Consider the following 13,611-nt stretch of genomic DNA (forward strand, 5'->3'; position numbering starts at 1 on the left):
CTTGAAAAATCATCACCATCTAGTAAAACCATACTGAGATAAAGTTAGAGGTTGTGGCATCTCAAACATGATGAAAGTATGTAAAAGGATCATTCACCAAAACCACTGCTGAATACAGTGTGATGCTGCTGGGGCAGACCTTACCAAAACAATCATTACATGAACATCGTTGCAGGTCATTGAGTGTGGATCTGCTCTTCTGATTCAATTCCCTATGGTCTTAGTGTGTGAATGGCAAAGTCAAAGCACATCCACTGACCTCTATTCAGCACTGGCAGGGTTTATAGTTCTCATTGGAATGGGGACCAGCAAGCTTAATACGCAGGTTGGGAGGATAGGAGGGATTGAGTTCCTGGTAGTGATTTCCCACTGACATTAAAAGGACATTTTTAGATAAAGTATTATGTTGGGACAAAAGAATAAAAAAATACAAAAGACTAATATCTTAAGGACACAATAGCTATAAAGAAATTATGACTAATTCATCTATATAGCATTCTGAAAAAACATTTAAAATAGAACATAGGACTGCAGTGAGATAAAAACAACCAGCATCACAAGATGAAATGATATTTAATTTACTCATAAGTGTGCAGGCTAAATAATCAGATTGCCAATTGTTCTGCATTGCAAATTAAATCAAACTTTAAATTAAATCAAGCTTAAAACCTGCACAGTGGTATACATGATGGGTACAGCTATATTAAGCCTGACATTATTTCTGCCTCTTTTGAAGCCATGCTGACACTGTTCATCTTAATGAGGTCATGAAATGCAAGCTCAGCTTCTGGCTGTCAGTCAGGACGATGGACAGGATTGTTGCCAAGCTGTCAGTGTCAGTCTCTTTTATATAACCACTGGAACCTGGTGGCTTTTTTGTTATGATATTTGTTATTACATACTGTATATCTTTTTCCATATGACTTTGTTAGAGAAGTCACTCTTCTTGATCATCTCAAAACATTTAAGACAAAAGACAATATGTATAGATGTAATGCATCTACATGCAAGTGATGCTTTGGCATTTTTTTCATTAAAAAGGAAAACAAACCTCCTCATTCAAAGCAATAATCTATTTGAAGACAAACATTTCTCTGGCCTGGAGATTAGTATAGTAAAAAAAAAGTAAATATGAAATATGTATGGTTAACAGTTATGGATACAAACCAGGATTTAAAAAAATGTTAAGTATGTAAGTAAGCAGATGTGAGCAGGCATAATATTCAGGTGTGCCTTCATGCATGCAGCAAAAAGATGGCCTGAATGGCTTAGTGTCATCAGCAAAGTCTATTAATTAAATAATAACTTTAAAGAAACCTATTAATAAAAGCAATAGTCAATACCATTTTCATCACACCATTATAGGTTTAATTAACCTAATAGCCATTGTTATAAAATTTTACCTGACCATACAACTCAGAACTCATTTTACTCTTTGGCTAAGCTATTGGTCCTAAAAGACTACAATGGCGTTAGGTCTTTTCACTGTTGTAGGCTTGAAGACCTACAACAGTTGACCATCATGATGACAAATTGAGAAAAACCAAGTGAAGAATAATGGTGTTATTTTTTTGACAATTTAAATCAGATTACATTTTTTGGGAGAATTTAATCTGTTAGACCCAAGGGGCCTAAAGATAGACGCTTTGAAACCCTTCAGAATAAAGTGGGCTAAATTAATATGCTCTTGTGATCCAGTTGCTGTAGAAAAGTTTAATTTCTGATTGCATTACAGGTGTCTTTTAAAATATATAAGGAGATACCGCAAGCATAGCACCAATACCACTAACGTGCATAACTAATGGGTCATTATACGAAAACGTGCCATTTCCCACTTTTAATGTTTGATTTTCAAAGTACTGTTTTGAAAATCTTTAAGCCCCTTTTTGGATGAAGTAGATCCTTACCTCTCAGGGAAATGTGCCGTGCCATCTCAGGCTATCTTATTTTTTATAATTTTTTCATATAACCAACATAAATGTGTGTGTTTGGTCAACCCTGTTACCGACATATTAATTACTTTTTGAAAAGGTTTTAAATACATATATAGAACAAATCTGATATACTGTGAAAGACAATCCCCCCATTGTTACATTAAGAGTGTTTGTGAATTGAGAATATTGAAAGTTTTATCTTTTTTTAGTGGATGAATATATTCATTTACAAATGACACTCTCCCAGCATCTTCTGTTTTAAGAAAAATGTATGGAAACAAAAATAAAACGCCTCAATTCAATTTTGAGTGGATTATTAGTCTCCCTTACTAAACATTTACAATTAGTTGGTTACATTTTTATTTTCATTTTTAAATGATATTAGAATATTATACAAGTAACAGGGTTGACACATCAGTAACAGGGTTGACAACAGTTACTGTATTGGTTACAGTTATGGTTGTAATGGAGTCTTAATTGGACATTCATAAACCTTTAATTCAACATGACTAATTAGCATATTTTGTAGAATGCTCTATTGAGATATTTTAGCATAAAAATTATGAAAAATTATGATGATTCTGCGGATGTAAATGTAAATCAATTGTTTTATTAAAACATTAACATTAAAACATTAACATTACATTGCAATTAAATGACCAATTGAACATGTTTGGCCTTAACAGAATAAGCAAAAACCACTAACGATCACTTACTAAAGGCCACTATAAAGTATAAAAAACAAAATGCAGATCATAGATCAAGTGTGTTGTAACATGGAGGAAGTAAACTGGTGAAAAATCTTATGTCTAGAGAAATTGGGTTTCAAGATTAGACACATATCGACATTTCAGAGTGGCCATTTCCTGATTCTATCCTGAAGGTGAATGGTGATGCAGTGATTTCTTTTGTTAACCATTCCCGCCCAGTAGACAGTCGTTAGTCCTCAACTACGTCCACAACAACGCTTTTAAGTACTGGCGCTCAGGACCGGAGCAAAAGGAAAAGCTAACTGTTGAACATGTTTGGCCTTAACAGAATAAACAAAAGTCAATGATCACTAATGATCACTTAATGTAACATTCCTGTCTGCCTACCCAACAAGTTTTGACCAGATGTCTTTCCGTATTTCTACGTGCGTGCTTTCTGTGAAGGTTTAACAGTGTATCAACAAGAAATCTCTTCTGTTTTTTTACTTTGTTTCGCGTTATTGTCTGTTTTCTCCCAGTGGTGACCCGACTGACATCATCCCGGTCATAGAATGCTCTGATACTTGATTTTATATGTGTTGGAATGCGGAGCTTTTCTTTACGAGAGAAAGAAAGTGTATTTCCATCTAAAGTCTTCCACCTTCTTCTTGGAAGACCAATGGCACTCTGTCCATATTTCTGCATGCGGTACTTTTTCAGTCATTTAGAACTAAAGAAAACCCTTGGATGAGAGGCAATATCTTCAAATATGGAAGTACCAAGTCCAGTTGCCCTTGATTTAATCCTTCTTGGGTATACAACATGGGTAAGACACACAAAAGCATACTTGCGTCAACCCTGTTACCCTGGAATGGTAACAGGGTTGACGGTAACAGGGTTGACGGTAACAGGGTTGACGAAAAAGGTTATTGGCGGCCATTACTAGCCATGAGGTATAGGTAATGACACCACATTATGTGCCTTAATGAGAGGCTTAAATGTTGTTATATATGTAAATTTTTAAATATGTACAAATAACTTTTTAACGTATGCTTTTCTGGTAACAGGGCTGACACAATGAGCGTGTCCCTGTCTTTCAGACATTACATAAACTCAAAGAAAATTCATTAAAAAGAAGAGAACACTTCCTTGTCTTCTACCATCAACTTCATGAAAGGCAGATGATGTCACTTCCTGGAACTGATGCAACTTTTGGAAAAGTCCATTATCTTTAAAGAGGGGTTTTCATAAAAAGTAACAGGGTTGACGAGAACCTAGGGACCCGACTAAATTGTATTTTTTTTTTATTTGACACATGTTAAGAATAAAATCCATTCATGACTAATGAACTGACACTTAAGGCTTTATAGAAGTATATGTTTTTTTATGATAGTTTGACTTTTTGGCCTCGATAGCAAGTAGAAGTAGAAAAATCCTACAGAGGACAGGCCATTTTCAACATTTCTGCAAGATGCTTTGCACAAAAATGTGATTAAAATCCTTTAAAAACAAAAGAAACAGAAATTAATTTATTCTTATATTTTGAGACATATTATGGAAACTAAATTATAAAATATTTTATTTGTTTCATGGTTTATTAAGATTTACAGAGCTTTTTTTTTCTGAGGGACACAAAATGGCACGTTTTCGTATAATGACCCTAATAACATTAATCATACATTCCATTTAGGTCAGCTCACCACTGGGACACCTAAATGGAACAAGCCATCCTTAATGTTATTAGGTACACCTGTGCTATGCCAAGCCAGAGTTAACTATGAACATTTCTCAATTTGGAAAGATTTTGAAATTTTGTATTACTTTTATATCAAATGATATTTATCTCAATGATTTTCCATTTAGGCCTATATACTATTGCTTATATCTTTGCATTCTGTCAGGAAACACAAGTCAAGTAACTTCCGGCTGCCATCTTTGTTTCGGAATCGAGCTAAATTCTTGTGAGGTAGCTAAGTTAGCATTATATGGAATATTTTTCGTTTTAGTTGAACTCTCATCAGTAAAATCTTACCGGATTGGTGTAACAGACCAACAGACAAACTTTATAAAATGCATGTCTATGGCAATATAAACCCACTGCTTATCTTTTATAAGTGGCTATGTTATAAGCTCCACTCCGCACTCCGCACTTCGCTGCTCCCACCTGCCCGGCTGATAGCACGGGGAGGCGATGTGCTGGCGGTCAATCTCCGGCTCTCCACCTTCATCATTCCAGCCAGCGCAGGCGTGGTGAGTGGAACCGCAGGCAGGGGGCGGCAACATGGCGGTGACAGCAGCACGGAGACGCGCATTCAAGAGAGCGGCACATACACACATCTTTGTGTACACAGCGCAGGTCAATCAGCCCAGTTAACACACCGAACTCCCTCACCGGAACTCTCGAGAGTGGATTTTACTGACAGATAGTGATTTCTTCTTTGTGTTTTGTTTTTGTTTTTCGGGGTTTAGCGAGTGTTCTCCTCTTTCATTTCTTTTTGATGCTCCAGGGCAGTGAATCAATTTATTACAAGGGGAAAGCGTATAACTAGGCTCTGAAGCCACCCGGGTTGGGTGGAAATGACAAGCGAGAGACCGGTGACAATGCCGGGCTCGGTGTCGCTCTCGGACCGACAACCTCCTCCAGGTCACAGGCAACACGCGGCCGCAGTCCCCGCTGGCGCCGGTGAGACAATGATGATGTCCGGCTCAGGTTCAGTGGTCCTCCCGGCTGGGATTATCAATCCATCGGTACCAATCCGGAATATCAACATGAAATTTGCTGTTCTCATCGGACTGATCCAGGTTGGAGAGGTTAGCAACCGGGATATTGTTGAAACGGTGCTGAATTTGGTAAGTAAACGTTTTTTCCCCTTCCTATCACTCTATGATTAGACGTTATTTCCTAATCCTAAATCTGGATTGCTGTTCAGTGGCAACAATATCTGAATATAATGTTGACATGTAACAAAACAGTGTTCTTTTAACATCGAGACTGTGTAAATGATTATTAAATTATTTGATGTACTAATATGAGTAACTGCCCCGGGAGATGTGCGAGTTAAACAGCAGTAAACATTCAAAAGTCACACGGACAAGGTGGGTTGAGGGGATACTAGTGCAAAGCCAGTTGTCAAGTTTTCAAGTTCAACAAAGTCCTAACTTTACTGTGTGTTACTGTGATGGTGCTATATTTGTTGGTAAGGGGTTTTCAGGGAACCCAGAATTGCTAGCATCCCTAATAAGAGGCTTCACGGAGTGGTCAGTGCTGGGTGATAATTTGGCCAGTGCAGCTCCTCAGCAGAGTGGTAAAGAGGATGAATATTCTTGGTGTATCCTGGATCTGCTCCTAACTAAATTGTCAATATTTGAATATAATAGTCATTGCCCTCTCCCCAGATTCATATTGACACAGGGAGTGTTTTGTGTATAGGTTTTAACCCCTCCACTTTTTAAACAGGCCTGAAGAAGAGTCCATTCTTATAATTCACTGTATGATTATTATTATTATAGCCTCAGCAAAGTGAGAGGAAAGTGAGAAGTAATGGTTGTCAACACAAGGTTGTTGTGAATTTGAGCCCATGGTATGACCAGGGTTAGCAAATTAAGCCAGTTTCCTCTGTTAGTACAATGTAGCATGATATGAAGAGACTGTAGAGCCAGCTAATATCATTGGTTTGACCATCGACAGGAGTACTGCAGCAGATTGGTAACATTAGTTGGCCTCTCCTTGTTAGCACACTAGAGATTAATTACGACCTGTTCTGACACAACAGAAATCCACTTTGTGGAGCAGGACCAATCGTAGCCCTTGGCATGTTCAGACATGAGAGTAGTACTGCAATGGCTGGAGACTTTAACACCTTGCCCCCTCACACTTTGCAGCGCTATTTTCACAGGAAATGTGCTCAAGGAATAACATGCTGTTCTCTACACTGATTTTTTTCAACACAGATTGTCTAGACAAGAGATTGCACATTTATTTGCACTGGACACTGATCTTGTTTTAGTAATTTCTCCATTTTCCTTCATTAATGTCATATCTGCCTTTTGCTCCTCTGTGCATGTTTTGTTTCAAAGTAAAGAGTGGACTTTATCCAAACATTTCTCAGTCACATACAGATCCCAAACTTTTGAATGACAGATTTAATTAACAGAGGTTATTACTGCTTTGCTTTGGTTAGCTATTTAGGATATCAAACCAATTTGGTTCTACTTGACTTGTTTGCAAAAAGAAATACAACCTCCATCCAAATTATGTGCATACAAATGGACCACATATAATGCAGTAATCTTGGGACTAGATGACATAGTAATAGTTATTATATCTGCCTGTTCATCTAAATTACATCACAAAATGTGCATGAAAAATACTAGCCAGGGAAGAGGGTGGAGAAAGCTGTCATGCATAAGACGCTCCTGTCTGAAAGATGCCATGACTACAGGAATTTTTATTCTTATAAGTTCAGGTTATTTTTGAAGTGTAGAGAGGGTCTGAAGATCCTGAAGGATCCTTAACTGTTTCTCATGGGGTCTAATTTGTGGAGTAATGAAATAATGATGTTTTTCTCCATCTCCAATGAGCATCTTGGGAAAATTGTGTGCAGAGGATACTGGTCTGAACATAAATCATAAAAACGTGTCTTATTCTGTTATTTTTTATTTTATTTTTTGGCTACAGTTCTTGTTGAACTGCCAAGATGGAAGATTTGACAATGAAATTGATCTGATATTACTGCTCCTACTTTTCCAGAATGACAGCGTACATAGAAACCTACCTTAGATGTTAGAGATGGGACACCAGGCATGTCATTAGATTTATGGGCGCCACCCATCAGAAAGGTAAATCTTAACTGAATTAGACATAAAACACCTTCAGAAGGAAAAGCATTAAGTTATAGTGCCCCAGAACCCTCAGCTCTGTATCTACATACATTTTTATTTCTCATCAGAATGACATTAATTAATTCATTCACTGCATTATTCCTGTTTAGGGTCATGGGGATCTAGAGCCTTTCCAAACATATTACGAGCAGAAGTCGAAACACTGTGGACAGTTTGTCTGTTTATCTCCGGGTTGACATACAGTGGTGTGAAAAAGTGTTTGCCCCCTTCCTGATTTCTTATTTTTTTGCATGTTTGTCACACTTAAATGTTTCAGATCATCAAACAAATTTAAATATTAGTCAAAGATAACACAAGTAAACACAAAATGCAGTTTTTAAAAGAAGGTTGTTATTAAGGGAAAACAAAATCCAAAACTACATGGCCCTGTGTGAAATAGTGATTGCTCCCTAAACCTAATAACTGGTTGGGCCGCCCTTAGCAGCAACCACTGCAATCAAGCGTTTGCGATAACTTGCAATGAGTCTTTTACAGCACTGTGGAGGAATTTTGGCCCACTCATCTTTGCAGAATTGTTGTAATTCAGCCACATTGGAGGGTTTTCAAGCATGAACTGCCTTTTTAAGGTCATGCCACAGCATCCCAATAGGATTCAGGTCAGGACTTTGACTAGGCCACTCCACAGTCTTAATTTTGTTCATTTTGAAACACTTTTTCACACCAATGTATGTACATGTGATTTTTTTCGTTTTTTATTTTTAATACATTTGCAAGATTTCAAACAAACTTCTTTCACGTTGTCATTATGGGGTATTGTGTGTAGAATTTTGAAGAAAATAATGAATTTAATCCATTTTGGAAGGCTGTAACATAACAAAATGTGGAAAAAGTGAAGCGCTGTGAATACTTTCCGGATGCACTGTAACAAGAACAATGTGAATCATAGTGTGCTATTCAGTTCCCTCTTTGGCTTGAAATGGGCCATAAAATAGTCAGTAACAATAGATTTAGTTGGGTACAAATAGTACGATATTGTGTATGACAACCTAGTTATACTACTTTCCTTATGCGATCATTGGATCAAATTATTATTCCTAAGATGTGTAAAACTGGCAACCAAATTGATTCATGTGTTTTCAAGTCAGAACCATCAGCAGCTGTTTTCAGCTGCACATAAAGCTAAGGCTATGTTGTCTTCTAACCATGAAGTTGGAAACAAAGTGGATTTGTCTCATACTCAGATGTGGAATTTACAGTAGTCATCCCCTTTGCGACCTGTCAGCTGACTCACTGCTTTCTCCAAGATGAGAAAATAGGAGTGGGTATTTCTGCTTTGCTAATTGTCACTTGGTATGAATCATTAAATGAACAGTTCTCTGACAAAAGAGACAGTTACATTACTCAACAACAGGTCAAGTATGATCTGATGGATATTGGAGAGAGGTGTGAAAAGAACATAGTGTGACCTGTGAAATTAGGAAAAAGCTTTCGCAACACATCTTCATTTGGATCTTGACATTTGGGAGTAAAAGAGTTCTCATGTGCTGTCACCAAATGGTTGATATTATCACAAAAGCATGAAATGCACTGTAGGTACCATTGACTGTCAGAATCATCATCAAGCTTATTTCAGCTTCCTTAAAGTGATACTACACCCAAATACTACACCCAAATTCTATTTTTTTTAGTATTGAACACTGTAGACTTGAAAGGTTGGCGTTAAAGGTGGCAGATTCCTTCGTCATAAAGAACAGGAGCTGTGGTCAACTTGAATTTTATACCAGTTCAGGATTCCAGTGGTTACAAAAAAAGTGGAAGAAAGTATTAAAACACCCATTGAAACTTGTCAAAACACTCCTGCACAATCCACGTATTCACTATCCATTTGTATGCTCATGTTCAGTCAATTTTTATTTATATAGCCCAATGTCACAAATACCCAATATGTCAAAGTACAGTTTCTGTTTGTAGCTCCTGCAGTCAGCTGTTTATGTTTGTAGCTTGTGACTACATTTGCTTATGCTTGTCTCAAGGGACTGCATAAGAAAAGCTACGAACAGGTACAGTGTGCAGTATTTGACAGATTTTGATGAGTTTGGATTCTACTGAGCATGTAAAAGAAAAAAACAGGGAAGAAGAAGATTATGTTGCAGGAGTGGATTGATATGTTTTTACACTATGGATGTTAGAATTAATGTACAGAGATATGTAGATAAGCAGACCAGAGCCACTATTTTCCATGAAGAACAAAACTGTCAACATGGACTTTCAAGTCTACAGGCGGTGAGTGTTTTTTGGTGGATTATCACTTTAATGACATGCTTCACCTTGCTGGCCAAAGCTCTATAAAGGGGGAATGAAATACTCTAGTTGCCAAACACAGGGATTTACTAAAAACATTTCCAGAAAATATTTTACTGACGGAGGTAGATTACTCTTGCTACTGCAGTATTCCCTTCCCATCCGTGTCAGTGACTTTACAGTTAATTCTCTGTTACTTGCTCAGTCTTTACTATACAGAGGCTCACTTATTGCTTATTTGATATGACTTTGAATTGCCAGCTTAGATAAAAAGCACACCAGCATGCTAAGATACTTTGAATGAGAAATTGACAGATTCTCTGTATTTTATATGCCCTTACTGCTTCGTTAAATATATTATCACCAATAGTTGCCAAATCAATTATTTTCATTAGCTTAATGCCATTACACATGCTACTACAATTATCCTTGTGAAAAGCACCATGATGTACATTTGACTATGATTAGTAATCACTGATCCTTGCTGTTTTTGATTACAAGATGCTTTTGAGAGCAATTGTACTGAATCAGAACCAAATAAAGACAGAAAAAGCTCTAAGGTGAAACACATTTGAGACATGAGACCTATTGTTGTATTGAAAGCCAGATTAGTCAGGATGCTGGCCTTTTTGTATAAATGTGATGTGACTGGAGAGTTGGCATACCTGAACCATGTGACTCTGTGCTCTCCATGTGCTCTCAAGACTTGGTGTCAGCACTGTGCACTGGAGCTTAACTGATTATCTGCTCTAAACAAGGGTTAGCATAATGGTCAACCAGATGAAACTGTAGACAACTTGAAGTACCTAGGAATCAACCCTGTCTCTTAGAAATTGTTTACATATTACTAAATAGTTTTCCCAATCACGTTGTAGTGTCAAACATAATCGCTGCCTGGATTTTGTTCAGAGGCAACTTTTTGCCTACAGAGCTACACTAATGTACCACACAAGAGTCGCAGAAAGGAGGTCGTGGTGGATGATGGGCGTACAAAGCCAAGGACTTTGACACCAGAGACCGGGTTCGCATCCTGAGTCTGTGACTATGGTTTAGGCAACAAAAGCACTTTGGTTAAGGTTAGGGAAAGATTATGGGTTCGGTTAAATGTTAATAAGTACATTGTGTCTTTTGTTTTAAGTCACTGCTTACTTTTTCTGTATTAAACCAAGACCTTGATCTTTCCCAAACCAAGTGCTGCCAGTGACATATCCATAAACAAGTTTCAATAATGTTGTTGACACTACAAATGGATATTGGGTAAATGGGTATTGCAAGATCAGATAATTTGTCGGAAAACTAATGAAATACTTTCAGTGAACATTTTACTGAAATGTTCAGTATCAACATGTTTGAGACTTGTCAGATACATTAATTAAAAACATTTCTTCATTATGTTACTTGAAAAAGAAACCGGTTGGCATTACGTTTCCTTCTAAATGTATTTGGTGTTGTAAATTAGTTGTAAATAAACAGAATTTCTTGGAGACAGGGTTGCTAGGAATATTCTTAGATAGTAAACTTTGTTTCCCTGTGAATGTGGATTATGTTTTTGAGAAATGTATGCAACGTATTTATTTGCTCAGCTACTTAATAGTTTTGGATTTATTTAATTTTATTTTACAAGTAGTCTATAAATCTCTCATTGAAAGTGTTCTGTCCTACAAAATCACTGCATGCTATGGTAACCTGAACAGGAAATATCGGAGCAAGCTGGTGAGGGTCATCAATGTGGCCAGGAAATGAATGGCCACAGAGTCAATTTGGGGTTCTGTGGGTGAGAAGGAAGGCTCTGTGTACCTGAGGAACCTTCACATCCTCTGTTCTCCGGATTCTAGAAGCTAAATTCTGGTAGGCACTACAGGACACCTCTCTTTTCTCTGTATTCTATTCAGTTCAATTCTATTCTGTTCTATTACTTTTGTGTATATTTCAGTCAGTGGCATGATGGTGCAATAGCTAGCTGTGAACTCAAAACTAGAAGCAAAGTGCCTGTGTCCAATCTACCAGTCTTCTGGGGAGTTTTAATTGTTTACTTGTAGATATTCTGCCCACAGTCCAAAGACATACATTTAGCTGGATCGAGGTCTCTAAATTGCTAATAGGTATGTATGTGAGAGTGAATGACTCTGTCTGTTTGAGTTAGCCGCAATGATGGACTGGCGATCTGCCCAGGGAGTCTTTGTCCTCTGCCAACTGAATTCTAGGATAAGCTCCAGCCCCCAGTAAGTAAAAATAAGCCTAACGATAATTAAAGAATGTATATTCTTTGGGGAGAAATGCCTGCCCATGGCGCATCACGTGTCCCCCTCCCATTACTCAACCTCCCAAAATGTATTTTCAAGTAAAAAGAAAAACATTGGACTGATTAACAATTGCTGCATCCACTGCAATGTGTGAAAATTCATTGTGAGTACTGAGGAAAGTTTTCATTGACCGCTGATGACTGATGCGGCATGCATGTAAGGCTCAGCTGGAGGAGATTCCACAGGGACACGTTGCCCTTTGACACAGCCGTGGGAAGGAGAGGTGCTGAGGGTGCTGCAGCAACCCCCCACCCCGAGGTGGGTAAGGTATATTATGTTTATTGTTTTGTTTTTTTTGTTTTTTTCTCACGTAGTACCCCATCTCTCCCAGTCCCTGTCACCCACGATATCTTTTGTTTCAATTATTGCGGGCAGCGCAAGCTTTCCAGATGGTTTCCTACAATATTTTGTATAGTGTCCTGTAGTAATTTGTCTGTAGACCTAGGAATATGTTGTGGCAGTAAGGTTTGGCCCGGATTCAGACAGCCTCTCTAGCATGAACAAAATATAGTTCTGACTAACAGTATATATAAAATGAAATAGATTAAATAAAATGTAAATATTGACAATATTTCCATTATTTCCCATTATCGTTTGTAATGACTAATGAACGCTAAAAAAAAATCAGATGTCTGTGTATATTCCATTTAGCCTAAGTGATTGATAGAACAGCTTGGTAAGCATCAGTTTGGCACCAAACAGTGTTACATTAACAGGTTAATTGAACAAGATTTGAACATCATTGCCCCACATTTTGTTTGTGCGACAGAGTAATTGAATGTGCTAAACACTCAGACGGTACAGTATTGTGCCACCATCCCTTATTAAAACTAATTAAAGGGTGAATGTCATTTAATTTTTCATGTATAGGTAGCCTGAAATAAAAGCTTAAATTAAAATAATGTGTTATAAGACAGGTTGTGGAGTCCTGTCTTCAAGGTTGATGTAATTCCATAGGAATTAAATGTAGTAACACCATTTGACTTGGAGACATTATCTAACTTGTATCTTTGGAGTTTGTCTTTTTTACGTCACTGCATATTAGATAAGCATGGTTTAGCAGGATCGCTCCTATACACACTGCTGTATTAAGGTGATTTCTACCGTAATGTTGAATATTCCTCATTCCATGTATTTTTAATATGTAAATGTAGATTTGTCGTATGCAATGCACATCCCTTGATTCGATTGCATAAATCATACATCATGTTTTACACTAGCCATCTGACAAAGTGAGAAACGGCTGTGTAATAGATGTTTTTGCCAGCTGTGATACTGTAACATTCATTAGGTGTTTCAGGTTGTTTGTCATATTACATATCTATTTTAGTTTCTAGCAGATAATCAAGACTCTACCATCATTTTAAAACCAGGGTCCTGAAGTGCTGGTTTTGCTAAATGTGTGTTTCACATTAGCAGTAACTTTGTTTTCTCTTTTCTGTTTGCTTACTGTAGGACATTTTTTTATTGCTTATTCTCAGAAAGTTGTAAATAAATAACAAAACCCGAAAAAAGGTAGCAATTATACAATTCAGTTACAGG

The 13,611-nt window shown here is 37.3% G+C and overlaps 1 protein-coding gene across 8 annotated transcripts in view; it reads left to right on the forward strand.

Moving 5' to 3' along the window:
- Positions 1-4,571: 4,571 nt before the first annotated feature.
- Positions 4,572-13,611, forward strand: part of nbeab (neurobeachin b) — a 198,556-nt gene continuing 189,516 nt past the window's right edge. For 5 of the 8 annotated variants that reach the window (XM_044201426.1, XM_044201427.1, XM_044201429.1 and 2 more), the window contains exon 1: positions 4,573-5,473. In XM_044201426.1, coding sequence (XP_044057361.1) covers positions 5,201-5,473 — 273 coding nt within the window. In that variant the 5' untranslated portion in view covers positions 4,573-5,200. Of the gene's footprint in view, positions 5,474-13,611 lie in introns of all 8 variants that reach the window. The other 3 variants (XM_044201431.1, XM_044201434.1, XM_044201438.1) reach the window with 2 other exon arrangements.

Source organism: Siniperca chuatsi, linkage group LG7 (assembly GCF_020085105.1).
Source record: "Siniperca chuatsi isolate FFG_IHB_CAS linkage group LG7, ASM2008510v1, whole genome shotgun sequence".
In the NCBI taxonomy this organism is placed as follows: domain Eukaryota; kingdom Metazoa; phylum Chordata; class Actinopteri; order Centrarchiformes; family Sinipercidae; genus Siniperca; species Siniperca chuatsi.